Source organism: Pelodiscus sinensis, chromosome 5 (assembly GCF_052426305.1).
Source record: "Pelodiscus sinensis isolate ZL-2025 chromosome 5, ASM5242630v1, whole genome shotgun sequence".
Lineage (NCBI taxonomy): Eukaryota > Metazoa > Chordata > Testudines > Trionychidae > Pelodiscus > Pelodiscus sinensis.
Genome location: NC_143056.1, coordinates 127603781 through 127627463, shown reverse-complemented (window position 1 = coordinate 127627463; position 23683 = coordinate 127603781). Strand labels below are relative to the sequence as shown.

The 23683-nt window shown below is 54.3% G+C and overlaps 1 protein-coding gene and 1 pseudogene across 2 annotated transcripts; both read right to left on the bottom strand.

The window, feature by feature from the left end:
- Window positions 1-66: 66 nt before the first annotated feature.
- Window positions 67-8351, bottom strand: LOC102461810 (putative G protein-coupled receptor 152). Its single transcript, XM_014576622.4, has 2 exons — window positions 8251-8351; window positions 67-3169 (listed from the first exon to the last, which is right to left on the bottom strand). The coding sequence occupies exon 2, from the start codon at window positions 3135-3137 to the stop codon at window positions 2175-2177; it is 963 nt and encodes a 320-aa protein (XP_014432108.3). The 5' UTR covers window positions 3138-3169; window positions 8251-8351; the 3' UTR covers window positions 67-2174.
- Window positions 8352-20665: 12314 nt separating this feature from the next.
- Window positions 20666-23091, bottom strand: LOC142829015 (coronin-1B-like; annotated as a pseudogene). The gene is made up of 4 exons (XR_016349716.1): window positions 22913-23091; window positions 22060-22262; window positions 21450-21572; window positions 20666-21191 (listed from the first exon to the last, which is right to left on the bottom strand). The product of XR_016349716.1 is annotated as a coronin-1B-like (transcript).
- Window positions 23092-23683: the final 592 nt, after the last annotated feature.

Sequence of the window (23683 nt, the reverse complement as noted above, 5' to 3'; positions counted from 1 at the left end):
GTGGGTGGCTCAGCAGGGGCCCGGCCACTGCAACCCCCTGGGTCCAAGGAAAGGCGCCTCCCCTTGGGGCCCTGGGCAGGAGCCCGGCTGTCCCGGGGTGCAGGGCACGGTCAGGGGACCCCGCTCCCAGGCACATGCTTGGCTCCCGCCCCTGGCAGCCCCCCACGCAGCACAGGACGCGTGGGCCAGGAAGACGTTTAATGCGCCCCGCAGGGCAAGTGACTTCACATGGACACGCGTGGGCTGGGGGGCGCCGCAGGGCATCAGGCCCCGGACCTGTCTCAGCTCAGCATCCCCCTCTGGTTCCCTCATTATAGACCTTTGACCGCACCCCTGACTCTTGTTTTCCATCTTTGCCCCTGTAATCATTTGAATCCTGGGTCCAGTTGTCCCTCCCGCAAGGCTGGCGGAGGGGCTTTTAGAAGTACCGGCCACGCCCTTGGGTTTCCAAAAATGCACAGGACGTCGGGCCTCGGGCCTGTCTCAGCTCACTGCGACCAGGGGCTGACACGGCAGGGGGAGGACAGGCCCATTGTGGGCGGCCAGAAATGGCCCGGGGCCAGGATGTATCTCCCTTGGCCGGCGCCGCGGCCTTAGAGCAGGGCTCGCTGGTGCAGCAGGTGGCAAAGCAGCATGTGTGCAGGTCACCCCGAGCCACAGGGCCACCAAATCCCCTGGCACTGGGCGACCCCCCGCCCTGCATATGATGGTCGCTCACACTCTCTTTGTAGCCCACACAGACGGGATCCGCACCCCAGCCTGGCATCGCTGGCGAAAAGGAGCCCTGAAGTGGGCACACGAAGCACCCGCCGCTGTGACTGCAGGAGATGCGGAAGGGGGGGAGGGCTGTAGGATGCGGGGGGGGGGGGGAGAATGAGGCCCAAGCAGGAGGGGGGAATGTGATGACCCAGGCGGGTTCTGCATGGCACTCTGCCCCTGCTGGGTGGCCTGGACCATAGCTACAAGCTTGCTTGGGCCTGTTGCTAACAGAGGGGAAGAGGCATTAGCTCAAGCTGCAGAGGCCTGTGCTTGTAGCTGGAGGCTCCTGTTGGGTTTAATTTCTCCTCCCAGGTGCCTGTGTGGGACAAGGGGGCCCTGGCCCTGCACCCCCAGAATGAATAAATCCACAGCTCTTGTCTTATCCTGATGGAGGCACCAAGCAGATCCAGGCTGACTGGGTTCTGGATCCGAAGGGTAGGAGTTGGGCTGACAGGAGCACAGTGCATCTCTAGGGCACCGCTCTTACTCCGCTCCTGCTCGGGGGAGTAGGGAGGGTCACAGGTGGCTCTGAGTCCCTCGCAGGAGGTGCTGGTGGGCAGCCACTGGACGTCTTGCTGGGAGCAACTGACGGGGAGGGGCGGAAGAGGTCAGAATTAAAGGAGCACATGCCCAAGGGATCAGAATTAAAGCCAAGGGGCCTGGTTCTCTTTGGGGTGTCCTGCACCCATGGAATGATAGAGTGAGCTGTACCTGTCCCCTGGTGTGTGTGGGGAGAAGGGGATCCACAGGACAGCCCCAGGGCCTCAATTCTGACCTGCCTGGTGTGTCCCCGGGCTGCAGCTTCTGTGTCCCAACCTCGTGCGCTAAGAGGAGTCCGGGCCTGCTTTCTGCAGGTCAGGATGGTTAGACTGCAGGCGCCCAAGGAGGCAGACCTAGGGGGGCAGAGGTACCCCCAATGCTGGGTCTCTGGCAGTTGTGAGCAGAAGGCCACTGCATTAAAGCACCATGACCTTGGAGCCACCACTAACGTCAGGATTGCCGAACCCAGAAAGGCCTAAAGGGGCAGCAGGCCTTTGCCGCAGTGTCTGCTGGCCCTGTGGGTTGGCAGCTGCAGCCATGGCAGTGTTTGTATTGCCCTGCCTAGGGCCAGATGTTCTGGGAGCTTCACAGGCCCCGATCTGCAGGGAACTGGGCCGGTTTGCACCTACTGAGAACCTGTCCCCACAGGAGCATGACTAGGCTGGGCAAACAGGGCCCTGGCACTGGTCTGACTTCCCTGGTAGCTCACATCTTGCACCCATTTACACAAGGCCTTGCACTAGTGAACTCGTATTGTGCACATTCCCCCTCCATGCAGCCAGAGCCCGTCAGGGGAGCCAGCAACCCCTTGGTTGGTGACTGGAGCTGTGCCAGAGCACGGCCTGGGCCATGCAGGGGGAGGAGAGTGGGGACGGCTAGAGAGGGGAAGACGCCTCAGGCGTGTGTCCGGGGCTCTTCCTCACGTCCTCTGTGAGGGCTAAGGCAAGGTCGCAGGTCGTGGGGTGGCTGCAGCTTGTGCAGAGGTTGGAGCCGAAGATGAGGTAGATGTAGGGGTTGATGCTAGTGTTGAGGTTGATCAGGTAGCCGGTGTAGATAAGGAAGGGGATGAGGCGACTGTAGAGCTCCTGGTTCTCCAAGGCGACCAGGAAGAGCAGCTGGGTGATCTGGAACGGGAGGTTGAGCAGCACGTAGACGGTCAGGGTGGCAGCCACAATGCGGTAGAACTGGCTGGGGGCCCGGGTGTGGCGCCGCAAGGTGCGGGCCAAGGTGACAGCGTGGGTGGTCGCCATGACAACAAAGGGGAAGAATCCCTCCACCAGCACCTCCAGCAAGCGCAGGGGCCACTCGTACTTCCCCCGGTTGTTCTGACAGGCGAGCAGCCAGTCGTTCACCGGGACGAGGTCGGGGAAGACGAAGCCTTTGATGCTGAGCAGGGAAGCCGCCACCCAAGTGCCCAGGCAGATGTAGGTGGAGAGCCGCAGGGGGCGATGGCAGCGGTACCACAGGGGCAGCAGCACCAGCAGGCAGCGGTCCACGCTGAGGGCAGCCAGCAGGAAGAGGCTGCAGTGGTAGCTTAAATCCAAGAGGAAGTGGCGCAGGCGGCACATGAAGGCACCCAGCACCCAGTTGTTACCCTGCAGGGTCTCCATGATCTGCATGACCATGACGCAGAGGAAGAGGAAGTCGGAGCTGGCCAGGCTCAGGATGAAGACAGACAGGCCCCGGCGCTGCAGCCGCCACCCTATCAGCCAGATAATGAAGCCGTTGGCCGGCAGCCCGATGAGCAGTATGATGATCAGGAAGGCTCCCTGCCATATTGCGGACTGGTCGGGTGCTGTCCCATTAAAGGAGGAAAGTGAGGTGTTAAGTGACTCCATTTGCCTCTCCCAGCAGTGTCAGGTGAGCCGGCCTGCCAATGGAAACGATATGGAAGAAATCAAGGGAGGACTTCTCACCCACCTCTTACCCCAGGATACGGGCCCTGCCAGCTTCTTCTCCTCCAGGGGAAGTATAGCCTAGTGGTTAGAGCCTGAGGTGGTGACCAAGCTTTGCCACTGTTTAGGCAATCTTCAACTAGAGTAAGCGAGTTTCCCTCCCTTTGCTGCCTGTGTATCAGAGGCAGCAAGTGGGGCAAGCAGGAGCTGGTGTTGGGAGGAGCCAGCTTAAAAGCCAGTTCCCCCCAGTACTGTCTCCATGGTGCAGCCTGCCCCCCCATGTTGCTGCCTTTATCAGAGAGGATATAAGGGGGGCAAAGGAGGCTGCCATGAAGCAGCTCTTGTCCCCTGGAATCCCTGCTGCAGCAGCCTCCCCCACTCTCTGACCTCCTAGTGGTCTCTGTCCACGGGTAGCTTGGACCCCCTGTGGACAGGGGCTGCTGCCACCCTGCTGTGCTGTCTCTGTATCAGAGGTAGCAGAGAGAGGTGGCAGGGGACTCCCTGGGACGGGGGCTGGAGCGCACTTGCTGCTGGCTCGCCCCCAGGGACTATAGAATTCACGTGGTTAGTCGACTATTCTATTACCCGCTAGCTAACATCCCTACCCTGAACAAATACATTTCTCCTCTTGCCTCTGTTTCCCTTTCTCACACTGAGTCTATATTGTTACCTAACGTTTTACACAACATCCATCCACCTCGCAGCTCTTTGCAGGTGGGCCAGTCTATCCCAGGCTCTCCGAGTGCTACCAATAGTAATCGCATCCTGGCCTCCAGGTGGGATTTGCCCCAACTATTGTCAGGGAGAGGCTGGCACATGCCCTGAGAAGGGAGGTGTTGGGGGTCCTATTCCTGGCTGTCATGGATCCTGTGTTGCTTTGCAACAGCCCCACCTTTGGGCTCTGACCCCTGTGGGGTTAGCTGGTTTTCCAGCCACTTTGGGTTCCTACAGGATGGCGGTCAGTATTGGGAATGAGCGTTTCCCTTGCCGGTGGCATTGTGCTAGCACCCCAGCGAAGAGCTGCACCCCGCGGAACAAGACACTGTGCAACTGGACACCCCCTGCCCTTAGACACACTCAATTGAAACAACTGAGAGAGACAGTTTGAGAGGGGAAACCGAGTCACAGAGCAGTGGGAAACGACTTACCTGAGATCGCCACCGATCTGGCGGCTGAGATTTGAATGGAGCCCTGCTAGGCCGAGTCCCACTCTACTGGGCTACGCTGCCACCCCCAGAACCCTCTGGGTATGGTACTCACAGTTAGTCAAGCAGGGGCCAGCTGCTCACAGTGCTCATGTCTGTACCAAACACTCCCTGGCCATCAGAGTTCTACACAGGAAGCTCCAGGTTGGCTACTGGGGGGCAATGTTCCCTCTAATTATTTCCCTCCTTGTGTGGAATAAATTGTATTATGCACACTTAGGCATCTGTCGATGTGCACCACCAATAGAAACACAACACTCTGAGTGGCTCATCTCTGCTAATCAGCTGGGTATCACCTGTATCTCTCCTAGGCAGTCACTGTAATGCTCAGTTACAGGGAACACTGCCAGGGGTGTCTGTGTCAGACGGTACCATCTAAACAGCCCTTCTGTTCCTTTCTGTCCATGGATGCACAGGACCATGGGGGCCGAGAGCCTGTAGTCCTGCTAGGTGTCTGCCCCCTCCTTAGTTAACCTAGAGAAGGCTACATGTCAGGTAGCTGGTCATGTGGGCTTAGAAGCCGAATGGAGAAAGTAAAACAAAGCCATAGGAATTTTTTCCATCTTTTTGAACTCTGAAGAGCCAAAGAGTTTACACTGAAGCCAGAGAGCCCCTGGATCCATCCTGAAAGACACTTTGAAATGGCAACTCAAGGCAACTCAGTCACTCTTGAGATTTAGATGGTAACGGATTGGTACGTACGTGTTTGCTTTAAACGGTAAATAACTCTCTTCTTTCTCTTTCCTTATTAACAAAACTTTGGATAGTTCATTACAGGGCATTGACACTGGTGTAAAATCTAGAGTAGCAATTGATCTGGGGTAAGTGTCTGGTCTCTTAGGCTGTGTCTACACTGGCCCCTTCTTCGGAATAGCCATGCTAATTTAGAACTTTGGAATAGGGAAATCTGCGGGGGATTTAAATATCCCCCGCGGGATTTAAATAAACATGGCCACCGCTTTTTTTCCGGCTTGGGGAAAAGCCGGAAAAAAGCATCCAGACTGGTGTGATCCTCCGGAATAAAGCCCTATTCCGGAGGATCTCTTATTCCCAAATAGTCCCACAGAGTGCTTCTGGCCAGCCAGAAGCTTCATGAGCAAAACCTCTCCGACACCCCAGCGCTCTCCATGCCCCATATGGCCCCGGGCCTGCCCACAGGTGAGGGGTTTTAGAACCCAAACTCACCTACCCCAAACAAGTTCTGTCCAGTTCCAAGAAACCAGCCACAGATCCCAGGTCAATATACACTCTAGATCTTACCCACAAATCACGCTGAGCCAATCCTTTAGAATCTAACATCTAAAGGGTTATTACTATAAGAAAGAAAAGCATGAGAGTAAGGATGTTAACGTATCATACATTACATGCATCGAATCTCCCAGTTCTCCATGCAAGCTTGCAGCAGAGATGTTATAACTGCTGGCTTAAAAGTCCTTGGTGTACATCCTATGTCAGGATGGATCCACAGTTCTTTCCAGCTCATTGATCGCTGCAATCCTGTATCTGGGATGAAGAGCTGAGCTGAGCTCCAAGATGGAGTCGGCCACATGGCATATTTATATCCCCCCTGGCTTCTTCCACGCTGGGGACAGTCACATGGTCAGTGGCCAGGTATGTCTTTGGCCTTCAGAGGTCCATTGTTCCTGGGAGCTTTGCTCATTAGCATGTCTGTGGACTGAGCATTTCTTGTCTATTGCTCAGCCACAAACAGAGAAGTTTCCAGTATTGACGAAGAATATATATTCATAACTCCACACTCAGATACTATACAGATATATGAAGAGCATATACAGAATGAGTAGAAAGTAAGGTTTTGTTTGACACCTCACATGGCCCATTTGTACCCACTTTCGGGGCAAACACTTCCCCATGGGCGCAGCAGTGATCTGGCTGCTCCCCACAAAATCCAGTAACGTGACACTTGGTGAGTGAAATCTAGTTATAGGCCACACTCCTGCCCCATGTTTGACAGCCTGTCCCAGCAGTCACGGTCATGGGCCAGTCCAGTGTGACAGGGGCAGGCTGGGCTTACAGCTGTTGCACTGGGCTGCGACCCAGGAGATTTGGTTTCAATACCTGCCTCTTCCCCAGGCTCCCAATGGCTGCTCAAGGGAGATTAGACGTCCTTTGTCTAGTTAGATCGTGAGCACTTTGGAGCCAGGAGTTTCTCTCACTCTGTGCGGCCCCGAGCACAAGGGGGTCCTGATCTGAGCCGTGACCCAGGTGAGTGGGGCTGTGCAGCCTTGTGGTCTCTCTAATTAGCTCCCAGCTTGACAGCACAGGGTGTCTTTGAGCTGTGCTCTCCGTCCCACTAGGGGGCAGCAGAGACCTGCCGGCCAGGGAGGGGTGCCCAGGGCTGGGGAACAGAGGGAGCTAGTGAGCAAGCAGTGGTGTTAGGGGAGGGAGGACAGGGGGGTGGTGGTTCCTGGGTCCTACCCCCACTCTGCTGTTAAGTGGTTGGTACTCACCGTGCCTCAGTTTCCCCCACTGGGACTGCCCTGCTCCCTGTGCTGAGTGAGGTCTCCTGTGCGTGCAGGGGGAGGACTGCAGCACTGAGAGGACAAGCCCCAGTGGGGAGGGTGCCAAAGGGCGGCTCCCAGGGACGTCCCTTCTCAGAGGAAGGCTCCCTTCCTAAGCCAGAGCTTCCCCTCCTCCCCCACTTCCCTCCCTCCCTCCAGCCACCGTCCCTTCCCTGAGGACTGTTGCTGGGTCCCCTCTCCCCGCACCGGCTCTCAGCCCGTCCTGTTTCCCCCGCAGAGGGGGTGGGGAGGCTCTGAGGGGGAGGGCAGCTGCTGCGTCTGTTCTGCTGCTCGCAGGGCACTGCCCTGGCACTGAGGCAGGGTTCAAGGCTACCCAGAGCCTGCGAGCCCTTCAGGCAGCACCGGAGCAGATGGGGGCACCTAGTCCCTGCTGCCTGGCACGTCAGCCTCTGTCTGGGAGCAGGGCCCTGACACGGGCTCCCAGGCACAGGGACCCCTTCCTGCCATCCCATTAGCTGTGGGGCTGTCAGGATGCAGCTGCCCATCCACCTGCTCACCACCCCCAGCTCAGAGAACTTTCCCCATCAGAGCCGAGCCATGGAAAGGTCGTGGGGTTCATGTTCCCCAGCACCTCCCCGATACCGTTGCAGGAACTGAGACCTTAGTTCCCCCTCCCTTGGAAAGGGGGCTAAGCTCAGAAGGGAGTCTACCCGGGAGGGCGGCTCCTATCCAACCCTGCACCCATGCCAGCCGGCCATTTTTCCACCCAGGCCCCCTTCCAGGCCCTTTAACTGCCCCCAGAGAGCGGTGATCTCCCCCTGGCGGGAACTCTCAGAACCAGAGGGGGTAGGGATGAGGGGCAGGGAGAGAGTCTCCCCCTAACTGTCTCAGCAGACGGGTAGGGATGAGGGGCAGGGAGAGAGTCTCCCCCTAACTGTCCCAGCAGACGGCCACAGCCTGACGGGCACAGACGTTGGCAGGACATGCAGATCATGGCACTGAGGCTTGGGCGCTGCCCCCAACTCCCCTCTGCCCAGGCTGGCACCAAGAGCAGGGACAAGGTGGCAGCAACAGGCAGAGACCCAGCAGAACTTGTCTCCTGGCTCAGGGCTGTCCCAAGACCCAGTTCTCAGGCTGGGAAAAGACATTTGCCCCTCAGGCCTGAGATGGAGCCCAGGGGCACTCCGGTCACCTGCTCCCTGCTGATTGCCAGCCCATCAGCAGAGAGAGCCAGCCAGGGTCTGGTGCCAGCTAATTAGTGCCCATCGTGAAGAGCCAATTTCAGTCACCCCCTCTCCCCCTCCACCCCCCGCAACTCGCCACCAAAGGCCGGGAGCTCACCCACAGAAGGGGGGATAAAGTAGGACCTACCAAAAGTGACCACAGCGAAAGTCAGGCAAGGGGTGGGATGAAGCGAGCCCCCAGCTGGTGTCCACTCCCTGGCCGGGCTCTGGGGTAGGACGAGAGGCAGCAGGAGCAGGAAGCTGATTTATATCGGTGGTGAGGGAGGAAGCAGATAGGGGGTGAGGTGGGGGTGGAGGCAAGTGGTGTAAGCGGGTGGGGCGGGGAGTCAGGAACCATTTAATCGGGAGCAGGCCAGCTAGTGCTTCCTGCAGACTCCACCCGCAAGTTTCAGATCCCTTGGGAAGAGCTCACATCAAGGCCAGGATCCTGCCCTCACCTGACCAGCCAGCTTCCCCTGTGGCTGCAGCCAGTCAAGGGACAGTCCAAGGCTGGCCCCTGTGGGCAGGGCAGGGCAGGGCAGGGCAGGGCACCAGCCCCTCGGGGCGAGGAACTCGTGGGGCTAGGAATGGGCATCAGCAGACACAGGTGTCTGGGACTGTGCCTTGGCTGGGAGGGTCAGGGAAGTACAAGAGTTAAGTGGCAGTGTGGCCTAGTGGATTGAGCACTGGCCTGGGCACCAGGAGACCTGCTGTGCCCTTGGCGTACTGAGTAACAGTGATCATGTCACATCACAGCCCTGTGCATCTGTTTCCTCTCCCGCTCTTTCTGGCTGGTCAGTGTAGACCAAGGATGGGGAACCTCAGGACCGGGGGACTGGATCTGGCCCCTGGTTTGCCTGGATCTGGTCCCTGAGGCTCAGCGCTTCCCTCCCCTAACACTGGGGAGCCTGGGCTGGCACTCCAGCCCCCTGCCCTCTCCCCGAGGGTTTGGGGCACTGAAACTCTACTAGCTGAGGCCCCCAGGCTCTGGTGTGCGAGGGGAACGTGGGGAGTGCCTTTCTCCTTCTCAGTCGGGGGCCACCTCCGTGAGGCTTTGTGGGGTTTTCCTTGTGTCTCACTTGTGTGCGGCCCCCGACTGAATTTTCTGTGGGTCAGTGCCCCTCCCCCCAAAAAAGAGTTTCCCCACCCCCGGTGTAGACACTAGGCCCGTGGTCGCCAACATTTTTAAGCATGAGATCACTTATTGAGTTAAGTACCATCCAAGATTTACCTCAAACCCAAATACCCTAGTCCCGTCTCCTTTGTGCCCCTTCTCCGAGACCCCGCCCCTGCTCACTCCATCTTTCCTCCCTCCCCTTCCTCCCTCGCTTTCACCGGCGCGGGGGAGGGGTCAAGAGGGTCGGGCAGAGGCTCTGGTCTTGGGCTAAGGGATTTGGAGTGTGAGAGGGGCTCCGCTTACCTCAGTGGCTCCTGGGGGGTGGTGCAGTGGGGCTAAGGCAGCCTCACCCTGTCCTGGCCCTGCACCACTCCCAAAAGCAGCCAGCAAACTCCCCCCATCCCCAGTGCTGCTGTGCCCCCTGTCTGCTCTGTGGAGATAGGATACAGGGTGGGAGAGGGGGCAGCTTGACATCGGGGCCCCTCTTCTCCCTCCTCTGCCCCACACAGCAAGGGGGAGGCTCTGGGCATAGAGGGGGGTGGGTCAGCTCTAAGGCAAAGAGCAGGAGGGGCACAGCAGTAGGAGGAGGGGTAGTTGAAGTGCCCACACTTGATAGATTCTTGGCCAAACCAGTCAGGATCCCCTGTCAGAGGCGCCAAGATCTACCAGTAGAGCCCGATCGGCTGGTTGGTGACCACTCACCCTAAGCTCTTAGGGGCAGTGGGCGTCTCTCAGGATGGCTGAACCGTATCCAGCGCAGTGGGCGGGGGGGGGGGGGGCTTTTCTCAGCTGGGTGCTGGAGGGGCTGCCAATCTGCTGCCCACTCTGTTCCCTTGGGGGCCGGAGGGAGGTGCCCGGATCTGCCCGGGTTACACAACAGGCTTGTGGTTAGACAAAACTGTTGAACCAGGGAGACGGAAACGGGGCTGCAAATGCTGCCTGGCTACAAAGCCTGAGGCCAAGTCGTGGCAGGGAGGTTTGAGGTGCTGTCGGGGATGGCTTCAGGTGACTGGCATGGGGATAAACCAAGGAGTGGCCTGGCCCAGGGAATACACTGGTCTGCGCTGAGCTCGGTGGCAGAAAAGGGGGAGGAAAAACGTGCTGCTTAGCAACCAGTGATGGAGAGAGGCAGGCTGCGGTGGGCTTATGGCATGTGTGTGTGGAATGTGGGTTTGGGTCAAAGAAGTGTGTTTCTCAGAATCAGATCCCAGGATATGAGGAGTGGAGGGGGAGGGGGGCTGTTAACCGAGCAATGAAAAGGCAGTTCAGCCCATGGGATGGTCTATTAGTGCCTGTTGGTAACTGCAGCTGCAGGCAGGAGATCAGAAGTCCCAGGAGACCAGGTTTATCCCAGAGTTTGCTCCACTCCCAATATTTGGGGCTGTGTTGGGCCCTTTGCAATTGCATTTCCTTGCTGCAGTCTGGTCTATTTACTGACTAAATACACAGTCCGGTGCCCCTGCACCAGCAGGAACAAACAGCAGCAGCCCCTTTCCTTGCCCAGAAATCCCAAACCTGCCTCTCCAGCTGGTCCTGTGCCCCAGAGAACTCTGCTCCTCTAGGCCATGCTCACAACAACTTCTTTTGGGCTACATCTAGACTGCAAGCCTCTTTCGAAAGAGGCTTTTTGGAAAGTATCTTTCGAGAAAGCCTCTTTCAAAAAAGAGCATCTAGACAACAAGATTTTTCAAAAAAGCGGCTTGCGTTTTTGAAAGAGAGTCTAGATGCTATTTTGAAAAAGCCCTGTTTTCCTGCAATAGGGCCTTTATTCGAAAGAGGACTTTCAAAAAAAGGCATTATTCCTCCTAGAATGAGGTTTTCTGCCGTCGACAAAACCGCCACGTTCTGTCGGTTTACTGCTGGCAGAACGCGGCGGTAGTCTAGGTGCAGGAACAGTTTTTTCTAAAAAAGGCCACTGGTTTTGAAAAAACCCTGTAGTCTAGACACACCCTTGCTGTCTGCCACCTTACTGCCTTTCACAGAGTTTGCCAAGCAATCCCCTAACCCCTGCATGTGCTGCTAGAGGAGCCTGTCAAACTATATAGCTTAACTTATCATAGAATCATAGAATAGTAGGACAGAAAGGGACCTCGAGAAGTCATCAAGTCCAGTCCCCTGCTCCCATGGCAGGACCAAATACTGTCTAGACCATCCCTGATAGACATTTATCAAACCTACTCTTAAATATCTCCAGAGATGGGGATTCCACAACCTCCCTGGGCAATTTATTCCAGTGTTCAACCACCATGACAGTTAGGAACTTTTCCCTAATGTCCAACCTAAACCTCCCTTGCTGCAGTTTAAGCCCATTGCTTTTTGTTCTATTCTCAGAGGCCAGGATGAACAAGTTTTCTCCCTCCTCCTTATGACACCCTTTTAGATACCTGAAACAGGCTATCATGTCCCCCCTCAGTCTTCTCTTTTCTAAACTAAACAAACCCAATTCTTTCAGCCTTTCTTCATAGGTCATGTTCTCTAAACCTCTAATCATTCTTGTTGCTCTTCTCTGGACCCTCTCCAATTTGTCCATATCTTTCTTGAAATGCGGTGCCCAGAACTGGACAAAATACTCCAACTGAGGCCTAACTAGTGCAGAGTAGAGCGGAAGAATGACTTCTCGTGTCTTGCTCACAACACACCTGTTAATGCATTCCAGAATCATGTTTTCTTTTTTTGCAACAGCATCACACTGCTGACTCATATTCAGCTTGTGGTCCACTATAACCCCTAAATCCCTTTCTGCTGTACTCCTTCCTAGACAGTCGCTTCCCATTCTGTATATGTGAAACTGATTGTTCATTCCTAAGTAGAACACTTTGCATTTGTCTTTATTAAACTTCATCCTGTTTACCTCAGACCATTTCTCCAATTTTTCCAGATCATTTTGAATTTTGACCCTATCCTCCAGAGCAGTTGCAACTCTTCCCAGCTTGGTATCATCTGCAAACTTAATAAATGTCCTTTCTATGCCAATATCTAAATCGTTGATGAAGATATTGAACAGAGCCGGTCCCAGAACAGACTCCTGCGGAACCCCATTAGTTATACCTTTCCAGCAGGATTGTGAACCATTAATAACTACTCTCTGAGTATGGTTATCCAGCCAGTTATGAACCCACCTTATAGTAGCCCCATCTAAGTTGTATTTCCCTAGTTTATTGATAAGAATGTCATGTGAGACCGTATGAAATGCCTTACTAAAGTCTAGGTATACCACATCCACCGCTTCTCCTTTATCTACAAGACTCGTTATCCTATCAAAGAAAGCCATCAGATTGGTTTGACATGATTTGTTCTTTATTTAGTTCAGGCTTTCCTGGTGACGGAGTGCTTTGGGTGGTAGCTTCTGTTGTCTCCACCTATCTTGATCTAAAGGGATATGTGACAATCGGGGTGGGGACAATCAAGGGGGCTGTGTGTTTTCTTTTTTTCAGTTTCTTGATAACCAGCCCAGAGGAATCAGGAGCAGTTTGTGACTGGCTGGTGAATCTAACATCTGTGTTAACCATAAGTTTTGGGAGAATCTGTTCTCTTGGGAAGAATCTCTCCTTTTTGCCATCTGCCCTGTTCTTGGCATTTTCAATGTGGGCTACCTAGACACCACGGGTCACAGTGTGTCATAACCCCATGGAGACACTCAGACACGAAGCTTTAAAGAATGTGACCAAACAAAGAGAAACACAGATTTTCCCCAGACACACAGGGGAGGCAGCTGAATCTTGAATAGACACAGAGAATGTGGATCCTAAATACTGGAAGCCCCAACGACATACAAGTCAGCAGAGGCATGGGAAATCCACAGGAATACACACTGCAGGGGAGAAAGCTCTCCAAAGAATACTTGTAAAAGTTTTAGTGGGCTAGAAAAAGAAGGAAGGCAGGGTAAAGCGCTATCGGAGCCTGTGGAAGTTGAGGCGCCTACCTTGTGAGGCTAGAGATCATGGCAACCTGGTGTGAGTAAGAAAACTGTTTAGGCAAAGGTTTGGATCCTAGCAAGTGGGTTTATTTTGGTTTTCTTTGTACCCATTCCCCGCCTTTTTCTCTTGTGTGGTATCACTAAAACCAGGGCTTCCCAAACTTGTCCCTCAACCATAGGTTCTGACGTCCACTATAGCCAGGTGTCCGCAACCTGCTCCTTCACCCCAACTCCTGTCCCCGCTCCACCCCTTCCTGCAACCTCCTGCTCCACCCCACCGCTTGCTTCCCAGGTATCTCAAAGGTGCCAACGAAGCATTCTGAGGGGATCTCTGTTTTAGTCAGACTGCACTTAAAAAAACCCCTATTGAGAGCACAATGTGTTGTTTTAACAGGGGAAACACGAGTTTGCACCAAAGTGAGTAGTGAGCTACCAAACGCTATTAACGTGGCTAACAAACACTTTGTGTTAATATTTGTTGCTTTTAAAACCAAAGTGTTGTCCAGCTCTGCCCATGGGATGGTGCGTTCACATATTGTTTATTAGTATATAAGTAAAGATCAGCTGCTCATGAGAAAAGAATCAAATATTGTCAATACAAGTGTAACAGAACTCACGGTGCAGGTGTCTTCTTAGCAGGATGGACGCACCTGCTTCTCCTGCTTCAGTTTTCCCAGCACGGGCTGTGTAAGTGAGGCGCAAACTGATCTCATCTTCAGGTCAGAGGAAGGAGGACAGGCCGAGGATGCTGCTGCTAGCAGCTTCGTGCCCCACCCTGGCCAGGGCTGGCTGGCTGTGGAGGGCATCAGGCAACATATGTGGAGAGTGGCTACTGTCTTAGGGTACGTCTACACTACAACGTTAATTCGAACTAACTTAGTTCGAATTAGTTAATTCGAACTAAGCTAATTCGAACTAACGCGTCTAGAACTAAAAACTAGTTTGAATTAGCGTTTTGCTAATTCGAACTAGCAAGTCCACATTGAGTGGACCCTGAACAGGGCTTAAGGATGGCCGGAAGCAGTGCCGGCAGGGCATCAGAGGAGGATTTAGAGCGTGGAGATGCTGTCTCAGGTTAGCCGAGGGCTGCGCTTAAAGGGTCCCGACCCCCACCCCGGACAGACAGTTCTAAGGGGTGCCCCGCTTGCAAAGCAGTCCTGGCTTGGATTACCCGGAGTACTCACACTGGGCACATCACAGCACTCGGCCATCAGCCTGGCTGCACTTGCCGCAGGCTGCCATCTGGGGAGAGGGGGCAATCGGGGGGCTGCAGGAGAGCTTCCACCCCCAGAAGCCCGCAGAGCCAGCCCAGTCCTCCCCATCGGGGGCTCGTACCCCATTCCTCCCTCACCTCCTTCCACTTACCCTTCCCTAGCCCCCCTTCTTATTGATGTACAAAATAAAGATAACGTTTCTTCCAACATTGACTCTGTCTTTATTGAACAAAACTGGGGGAGACTGGGAAAAGGAGGTGGGAGAGGGGAAGAGAAAGGCTGGGAGAGGGGAGGGCAAGTAACATGATCAGGGGTTGGGAACAGGTCCCAGATGAAGAGAGGCTACAGAGACTGGGACTGTTCAGCTTAGAAAAGAGAAGACAGAGGGGGGACAGGATAGAGGTCTCTAAAAGCAGGGGTTGGGTGGGGAGGGTGCATTCAGAAAAGTTCTTCCTGAGTTCCCCTAAAGAAGGACTAGAGGACACCAAAGGAAAGGAATGGGTAGCAGGCTTGAAACTAGTAAGAGAAAGTTGTTGTTCTTCCCAAAGCAAATAGTTAACCTGTGGAACTCCTTGCTGCAGGAAGCTGTGAAGGCTACAACTAGAACAGAGTTGAAAGGGAAGTGAGATCAAGTCATGGAGGTTGGGTCCATGGAGTAGTCTTAGCCAGGGGGTAGGAGTGGTGTCCCTGCCCAAAGTTTGTGGAAGGCTGGAGAGGGATGGCACGAGACAAATGGCTTGGTCACTGTCTTCGGTCCATCCCCTCCAGGGTCCCTAGGGTTGGCCGCTGTCAGCAGACAGGCTACTGGGCTAGATGGACCTTTGGTCTGACCCAGGACGGCCATTGTAAGCTCAGGGCTCAGGGTCGGGGGTCTCAGTGGACCCCCTTGATTTTCATGCACACCTGCTCCTGGGTGGCCAGGCTGGCAGCTCTCCTGCCCTAGACGGCCACTTTCCTGTGCCTAGTGCGGAGATCGTGGACGAGGTCCACGATGTCTGCACTAGCCCGGGAAGGTGCCCGCCTCTTGCGGTCCAGGGCAAGGTCCCGGGAGCCGCCAGCCTGGTCCCGGGAAGAGGGGGTGGGCTGGGGGACATCGGGTGGGTGGCTCTGTGCCGTGCCAGGTGCAGGGTCTGCTGGCTGGGTGCTGGCAGGCTTGCACCTGGCACGGGCACCGTAGCCAGCCCGTGCCCCTTTAAGGGGTCCGGGGCCGGGAGGGGGGCATAGAGTTTCCCTGGTGTTGGCCAGAGTGGCCACCAGGGAAAGCTGGGGAGGGCTAGCCTCCCACTAGTTCGAATTAAGGGGCTACACAGCCTTTAATTCGAACTAGTAAGTTCGAACTAGGCTTAATCCTCGTAAAATGAGGTTTTCCTAGTTCGAACTAAGCGCTCCGCTAGTTCGATTCAAATTCGAACTAGCGGAGCGCTAGTGTAGTGGCTATGAATGTTAGTTCGAACTAACGTCCGCTAGTTCGAACTAACATTGTAGTGTAGACATACCCTTAGACAGCAGAGACCTGGGGGTGGGGGGGGGGGGAGAAAAAAGCTCAGTGCCCTCAGGAGTGGGATCCCTGACCCCCCCTCCACTGCAAAACATCATGTTACCCGCATAAATTTCTCTAACCTTTCCACACTGTAGGGACACACACCTCTACCCAGTTCCTAGGGCTCAAGGTGCAACCCTGTTAATTTACACACCCACCCTTACCGCATTCCTAGGGCTCAGGGTGCATCTTCCTGCAGGTTTTGCAGGATCTTTAGCCACTGAAAGAGCCTCACACAGTAATATCCTTATCCTCTATTTATTGACAATTCCCAAACAAGCAGAATACACAAGCTAAGCACACGGTGTCATGCTCACCAATCCTGATACAGGCAGGCAGACTTCCCCTGTTGGCCAGGCAAGGTCAGTCTCTCTGGATCTTAGCTGCTGCACGTCATGGTTGTGCAGGAGAGTCTTGGCAGCTCTTATCTGTTTTGGGACGGGTTCTGTTCAATATCTTCACCAACGATTTAGATATTGGCATGGAGAGTACGTTTATTAAGTTTGCAGATAATACGAAACTGGGAGGGGTTGCAACTGCTTTGGAGGATAGGGTCCTAATTCAAAATGATCTGGACAAACAGGAGAAATGGTCTGAGGTAAACAGGAGGAAGTTTAATAAGGACAAATGCAAAGTGCTGCACTTAGGAAGAAACAATCCTAACAGGAACAAGAATGATTAAAGGCAAGAGCGGCCCGAGGCCGGCTGCAGCAGCTGGCACCCTAGGCAGGGTGGTGCAATCGACGCCCCTGCCTGAATGGCCATCAATGGCCATGACATCATCACAGGGTGCTGTCATCATTGGGTGCCCGGGCCAGCGGCGCCCAAGGCAGCTGCCTAGCTTGCCTAGGCACATGGGCTGCCCCTGATTAAAGGTCTAGAGAATATGACCTGTGAAGGAAGACTGAAGGAACTGGGCTTGTTTAGTTTGGAAAGGAGGAGCTGAGAGGGAACATGATAGTGGTCTTCAGGTATCTAAAAGGGTGTCAGAAGGAGGAGGGAGACAAATTGTTCTCCTTGGCCTCTGAGGATAAGACAAGAAGCAATGGGCTTAAACTGCAGCAAGGGAGGTTTAGCTTGGACATTAGGAAAACTTCCTGCCAGGGTGATGAAACACTGGAATAAATTGCCTAGGGAGGTTGTGGAATCTCCACCACTGGAGCTATTTAAGAGCAGGTTAGACAGACATCTATCAGGGATGGTCTAGGTGGTACTGGGTCCTGCCATGAGGGCAGGGGACTGGACTCGATGACCTCTCGAGGTCCCTTCCAGGGCTAGTGTTCTGTGAACCCCAAGCACTTAATACTGAAGAAGATGCAGCAGAAGCTAGGGAGGAGAAATCCCATTTGGTATCTCCTACCCCTGCCCAAAAAATTGCTCAGCTCAACAGAAAGAGCCAAGATCTGTGAAGGCCACATCGCCAGGGGCTGTCACTAACTTATCAAGGGCTCACGGGGTTTATCAGATGTGCTGGAGGAAGTCTCATGACACCCCCGGCTACTGGTTTTCTCTTATCACCCTCGCGGTTCAGAGATGAATTTGGTGAGCTCAGGAGAGAGGGTAGCTGCCCCTTTCTCCCCCCTCCTGCAAAGATAAAGAGCTGCTGTGTTGCTTCTCTGCAGAACTAGGGGCTCAGGCTCAGATGTCTCCGTGGCTACCAGCCCAGAAACCATGAGCACGACGAGAGTGGAGCAGGTGGCAAGGCCCTACTGCTGGGCATAGCCCTATCCTAGCGGAAGGGTCAGGCTGAAAGTATCTAGTGCAGCGGTTCTCAACCCACGAGCCACTTGTGGTCCAATCAGCATGCAGCCACGGCCCATGTGACACCCGCCAGGCAGAATATATACTGTGTGGCTGCTGCCCACATAGGAGTACAGAGCTGCACTGCAGCCCACTCTGGTCAGTAGGCTGAGAACGGATCTCGTGAGATGAGGACCCCAGTGCACTATTGCCTTACCCACTGCAGCCCCAGCTCCCACCCTGTGGCTGGAGAAGCAAGGCTCAGAGAGATGCAGGGACCTGCCACCGTCTCACAGGGAGTTTGTGGCTGAACTGAGTTTGAACCCTGGACTCCAGAGGCCCAGTCTAGTCCCATAACTCACAGGGCACTGCTGGATCCCAGCTGAGAGGATCTTGTAGGGCTGGTCCTATCACAGGCGTGGGCCCTGGAAGTGGGAGCTGCCCACCAATGAGCCAGAGAGCTGAAAGAGAAGGAAAGGGTTGGACCTGTCTTCAGGCACTGTCCTCCCCTCCCCCGCCATGGGACACCTGGCTGGAGCAAGCTGTATACAGAGGAGCAGACCATATTGAAGAATTCCTCAGCACTTTCGAAACACTCAGTGAGATCCACAAGGTGCCGGAGCAGAAGAACGATACAGAGTTGATGACTAAGCTGTGGGATAAAGGATTGAGCACATTTAATGAGATGACAGGCTTTGAAATATGATGAACTAGCAGATTTACTCAGGTCCAGAACTACTTTTTTTTTTTTTGGTGTGGAAAATAAAAGGAAAGGGTACATGCCCTACTGAGACGGTTGCATTTTTCAAAAATATGGTGTTATTTTTATTAAGTTACTTTTAGCGCATTTTTTTCGATGGAAATTCCGTCAAGTGGGTTTTTTTCTTCTTCATCTCTGTTAACTCTTCTCATTCGCTATACGTTAACCAATATGGGCTATAGTCGATTTGGTTTCTAATAACATTGTATTCTAGTTTTCAAACCTTAAATATTGATTTAGCTGTGCCAAAAGAGAGCACTGCTCCATATTTCTCCGTTTGATCTCCTTGAGATTAGGTTTATTGAGAAGCAATCCTATTCCAGGTGCATCCTATATTTTTCTACCTCATCTTGGTTCAGTCTCTCAACATTTGCTCTGTCATGTCAATAGAGGGAAGTAACAACTTTCAGACTTTCTGCACAGGTACTATGGTGGAAAACACTTTGGCAGAGACTTCTGAGGGAAGGGATCTGATGGAGACCCCATCAACCAGAAGGCATGGGATGCTTAGTCCTAGGAATGGGGTTCCCATGATCAACATTCCCAAAAGAAAGAGATGGGGGGGGTCCAGGACTCCCCCCTAAGTGTGACAGGGTCATCCATCTGCCATTCTGACTGGGAAACTCGAGAAGTGTGCTGCTTACCTGGAGCTAGAATTCAGGATGTGGTCAAGAGTCTTCCAAGACTGATCAAGCCTTTGGATCGCTATCCTATCCTATTTCTCCATGTAGGAACTAATGATACTGTCAAGAAAGACCTTGAGCGGGACATTACAGATTATGTACCACTGGGAAGAATGATGAAGGAGTTTGAGGAGCAAGTTGTGTTCTCATCCATCCCCCCTGCTGAAAGAGAAGGTCTAGGTAGGGACTGCCGAATTTTGGAAGTAAATGCATGATTGCGCAGGTAGTGTCAGAGAGAGGGCTTTGGATTCTTCAACCATGAAATGTTGTTCCAGAAACAATCACAAGGAGGAAGATCAGGGGTAGCCCTAGACTAGCTGCCAGCAACCGGCGCCCTAGGCGAACCGTGCAATTGGCGCCCCCACCTCCAAACCCCTCAATGACATTGTGCAATCATTTGGCGCCCCATTTAACTTGACACCCTAGGCGACCACCTAGTTTGTTTATATGGATGGGCCGCCCCGAGGAAGGTACAAGAGAGGAGGATCTGGCTTGTACTGAGAAGATATGGCAATCAGTTGGTTATCTAAGGCATCTGTACACAAATGTCAGAAGCCTGGGAAACAATCAGGAAGAATTAGAAGTCCTGGCACAATTAAAGAACTATGATTTGACGGGAATATTGGAGACTTGGTGGGATGACTCACATGAATGGAACCTTACCAAGGAAGGGTATAAACTGTTCAAGAAGGACAGGCAGGGGAGAAAAGGCGGAGGACTTGCACTGCATATAAGAGAGTAGTATGATTGCTCAGAGCTCCAGTATAAAGTGGAAGAAAAGCCTGTTGAGAGTCTTTGGGTTAAGTTTAGAGGCGGGAGCAACAGGGGATGATGTCATGGTTCATATGTGCCATAGACCACCAGATCAGGTGCATGAGGTAGACCAGGCTTTCTTTGGACAAGTAACAGAAGCTTCCAGATCACAGTCCCTGGTTCTCATGGGGGACTTTAATTGCCCTGACATCTGTTGGGAGACCAATGTAGCGGTACTCATACAATCCAGGAAGTTTATGGAGAATGTTGGGGCTAACTTCCTGGTACAAGTGTGGAAGGAACCAACCAGGGGCTTTGCGCAGTTTGACCTGCTGCTCACGAATCAGGGAGGAATTAGTTGAGGAAATAGATGTGGGTGACAACCTAGGCAGCAATGATCATGGGATGGTCAATTTCAGGATCCTGACTGAAGGAAGAAAGGAAAGTACAGCCCCTGGACTTCAGAAAAGTAGACTTTGACTTCCACAGAGAACTGAAGGGCAGGATCTCCTGGGATGCTAACATGAAGGGGAATGGAATCCAGGAGAGCTGGTTGTATTTTAAAGAAGCCTTAAAGGCAGAAGAAAAACATCCCGGTGAGCAGTAAGAGAAGCAAATAGGGTAGGCAACCAGCTTGGCTTAACAGAAATCCTTGGTGAGCTTTCACACAAAAAGGAAGCTTGCATGAAGTGGAAACTGGGACAGATGACTAGGGAGGAGTATAAATATATTGCTGGAGAATGCAGGGGTGCAATCAGGAAGGCAAAAGTGTGATTGGACTTGCAGCTAGCAAGGCATGTGAAGGGCAACAAGACAGGTTTCTACAGGCATGTGAGCACTAAGAGGGTGGTCAGGGGAGGTGTGGGTCCCTTACTGGATGAGGATGTTACCTTAGTGACAGACAATGTGGGAAAAGCTGAAGTTCTCAATAGGAATACAGGAAAATAAGAACATAAGCCCAGTATCCTATCGTCTGATAGTGGCCGATGCTAGATGCCCCAGAGAGAATGAACAGAACAGGTAATCAAATGGTTTCCCTGCTGTCATCCATTTCCAGCCCCTGACAAAGAGAGGCTAGGAACACCATTCCTACCCTTTCTGGCTAAAAAGTATTAATGGACTTAACCTCACTTAATGTATCTAGTTCTTTTTTTAACCCTGTGATGGGCCTGATATTCACAACATCCTCTGGCAAGGAGTTCCACAGGTTGACTGAGTGCTGCATGAAGAAAAAAGGCCTTTTGTTTGTTTTAAATCTGCTAATTATTAATGCCTTAATGCTTTTTTTGCCTCTGTCTTCACAGACAAGGATTACCATGGGCTCTGTCAGGGGCTGTGTCAGCCCATTCTCCAGGATCTGCCAGACCTGTCAGGGTACAGATGTTAGAGGGGCCTGTGGGAAGGCTGCAACCCCCCCCTGCTGGAGAGCCCGACCCACTGAGCCCCCTCGTGCCATCAGAGAGCCCTCTTGCTCAACGCATGGCAGCTGCTTCTCCTGCCACCATGGGCATGGGACACACACACCTACCCAGGAAGCACAATGCCCATCTCACCCCATCCAGGAGGAGCTGGCTGCCCCAATTCCCTCCCCACATTGGGCCACCCCTGCCCCCAGCCCTCTCACCATCACAGTGCAGTCCTCAGAGCCGCTGGCGATGTCATGGTCATTGTGTGGGCACCAGTCGATGTCCAGGACAGGCCCCGTGTGCCCACACACCGTGGGGTACGATTTATCAATTCGCCCTGTCTGGGGGAGAAGCGGGAGAGTCACAGGAGATTCCCCCTCAATCTGAAGCGAGAGCCCCTTAACCCTGATCTGCATCCTCCCTGCGATCCCAGCCCTAGGCTCCCCCCACAGCACTGCTGGTGCCCTTCTCTCTCCAGCTGCAGCCCCAGCTATCCAGCCCTGGGCTCCACCTGCAACCCTGTTGATTTCTGGGTAGGGGAGAGTATTTCAAGGATGCACACGTGACACAGCTGAGACCAAAACTCATTACACCTGCGAGCTACAAAATTATGGGACATCGTTTCCCTCACCACACTGTCCTCTTAACACTGGGGGAAGCAGGGTAGGAGCAAATAGCCCCTCACAAACCTTGGTCCCACACAGACCCATTCTCCCTCCCCCACCACACCCCCATCTCTCCTGGGGCTCACAACACAGTCAATTCATTAGTGTCACCACTGCCAGGAGCTGGTAATACTCCACTGCTTTCCCCCACCACCCCAGTCACCTTAAGCACCAGCAGCACCATGAAGGCCCCTCACCCACTGGCCTCCACAGTCACGGCCACAAAGGTGGGGTTGACAGCACAGAAGCCACTATCCCAGGTGACGCGGGAGACGCGGATGTCATCATAGCACTGGTCGTTCTTGACGGGCTGCCCGAAGACATGGCGGAACTTGCTCTGGTGCACGACCTTCCAGAATAACATGGCTGGGGAATAGGGGAGGGAGAGAATCAGAGAGGCCAGACCAGAAATGCAGCCACTTCTGGGGTAGAACACAGCAGTCCATTTCTATGCACAGGAAGCAGAAACAAGGTCCCCTAGAAACTGTTGCTAGAGCCTTGTGTGGGCAGTAGGGACAGATTGTGCCTCCCAGAGAGCTGTAAGATGGGAGGGGAGCATCAATCCTACCACTGAGGCGCAGCTGGAGCAACGAACCTGTGGAAAAAGGGCAAGAGGCGAAGACCTTCAGCAAAATAACCCAGAATTGCTCTGTTATCAGCTCCAGGGCTTTGACGCGCCCTAGTGATGGGAAGGGGAATGGCCACGAACTCTGCCCGAGCAGAGGGATCGAAAGTGAAGGGGGAAGACCAGTGTGACCCGCCCCCGTTTCACCATTTTTACACAGGATTCCCCTTCCTTGTACCCCCGCCCGCCGCAGGGATCTCAGCCAGGCGCCCCACCCCCAAGCAGGGCCAGGAGCAACCTGCCCCACACACAACCCCCTGAGCATGGCCGGGAGCACCCCCATAATACCTCCCCCCCAAGCAGGGCCAAGAGCACCCCCCCCCCGATCCGGGCCAGGGCTCCCCCCCAACCTCACCCCGGAGCGGGGCCAGGAGCCCCCCCGCGCACTCACCGGCCGGGCTGCGGCTGCGGCTGGGGACTGCGGCGGGCGCTCGGGCCGCTCCCTGGCGGATGGAGGCGCCGGGCCGGGCCGGCAGGAAGTGGCGGGGGAGGCCGCTCCCTTCACCTGCGTGGGTGGGGCCGGGCCTGGGACTGGCTGCACCGAGATCGGCCCGCCCCGGGCAGCGTAGGACCGGGGCCGGGCCAATTCGGTTGGGGTGGCGGGGGGGGAGGAAAGGAAGGGGCTGGCAAGAGGGAAGGACCAGGGCAAGGGGGCTGGGCTGGCGAGGGGTGGGGGGGAGGACCAGGACGTAGGTTTTCCAGGTGTCTGGTATTCAACCAGACAGTCCAGTTTTTGGGCCTCTGTCTGGTAAAAAATATCAGAAAATACCGGACCTGTGCAATGTATTTTCTGGTTTTCCGGCGGGGCGCCCGAGGGAAGCCTGGCGGGGGCGGGGGGACTGGCGATCGGTGCTGGGAGCCCTCAGCTGGTTGCGTGTGACTTAGGAGTCACGCCGTGCTCCTGAGCGCTGTTCAAGCGCGTGGTGGAGTCACAGCCGGACTCACTCGAGCTTTGCTGGGACCGTGCACGGGATGGGCAGCGCCCTGGGATCTGCATGTGCCTGGGTTAGTCCTGCTGCCTGCTGGCCAGTTCTCTTCCCCCGCCAGCCCTGATTCCTACCGACCCGTTCTCCTCCTCCTGATCAGCCCTGGCCAGCACCACTGCCCCCGACCCACCCCACCAGCCCTGCTTCCCGCCGGCTGCCCCCGCCCTGATCTCCCC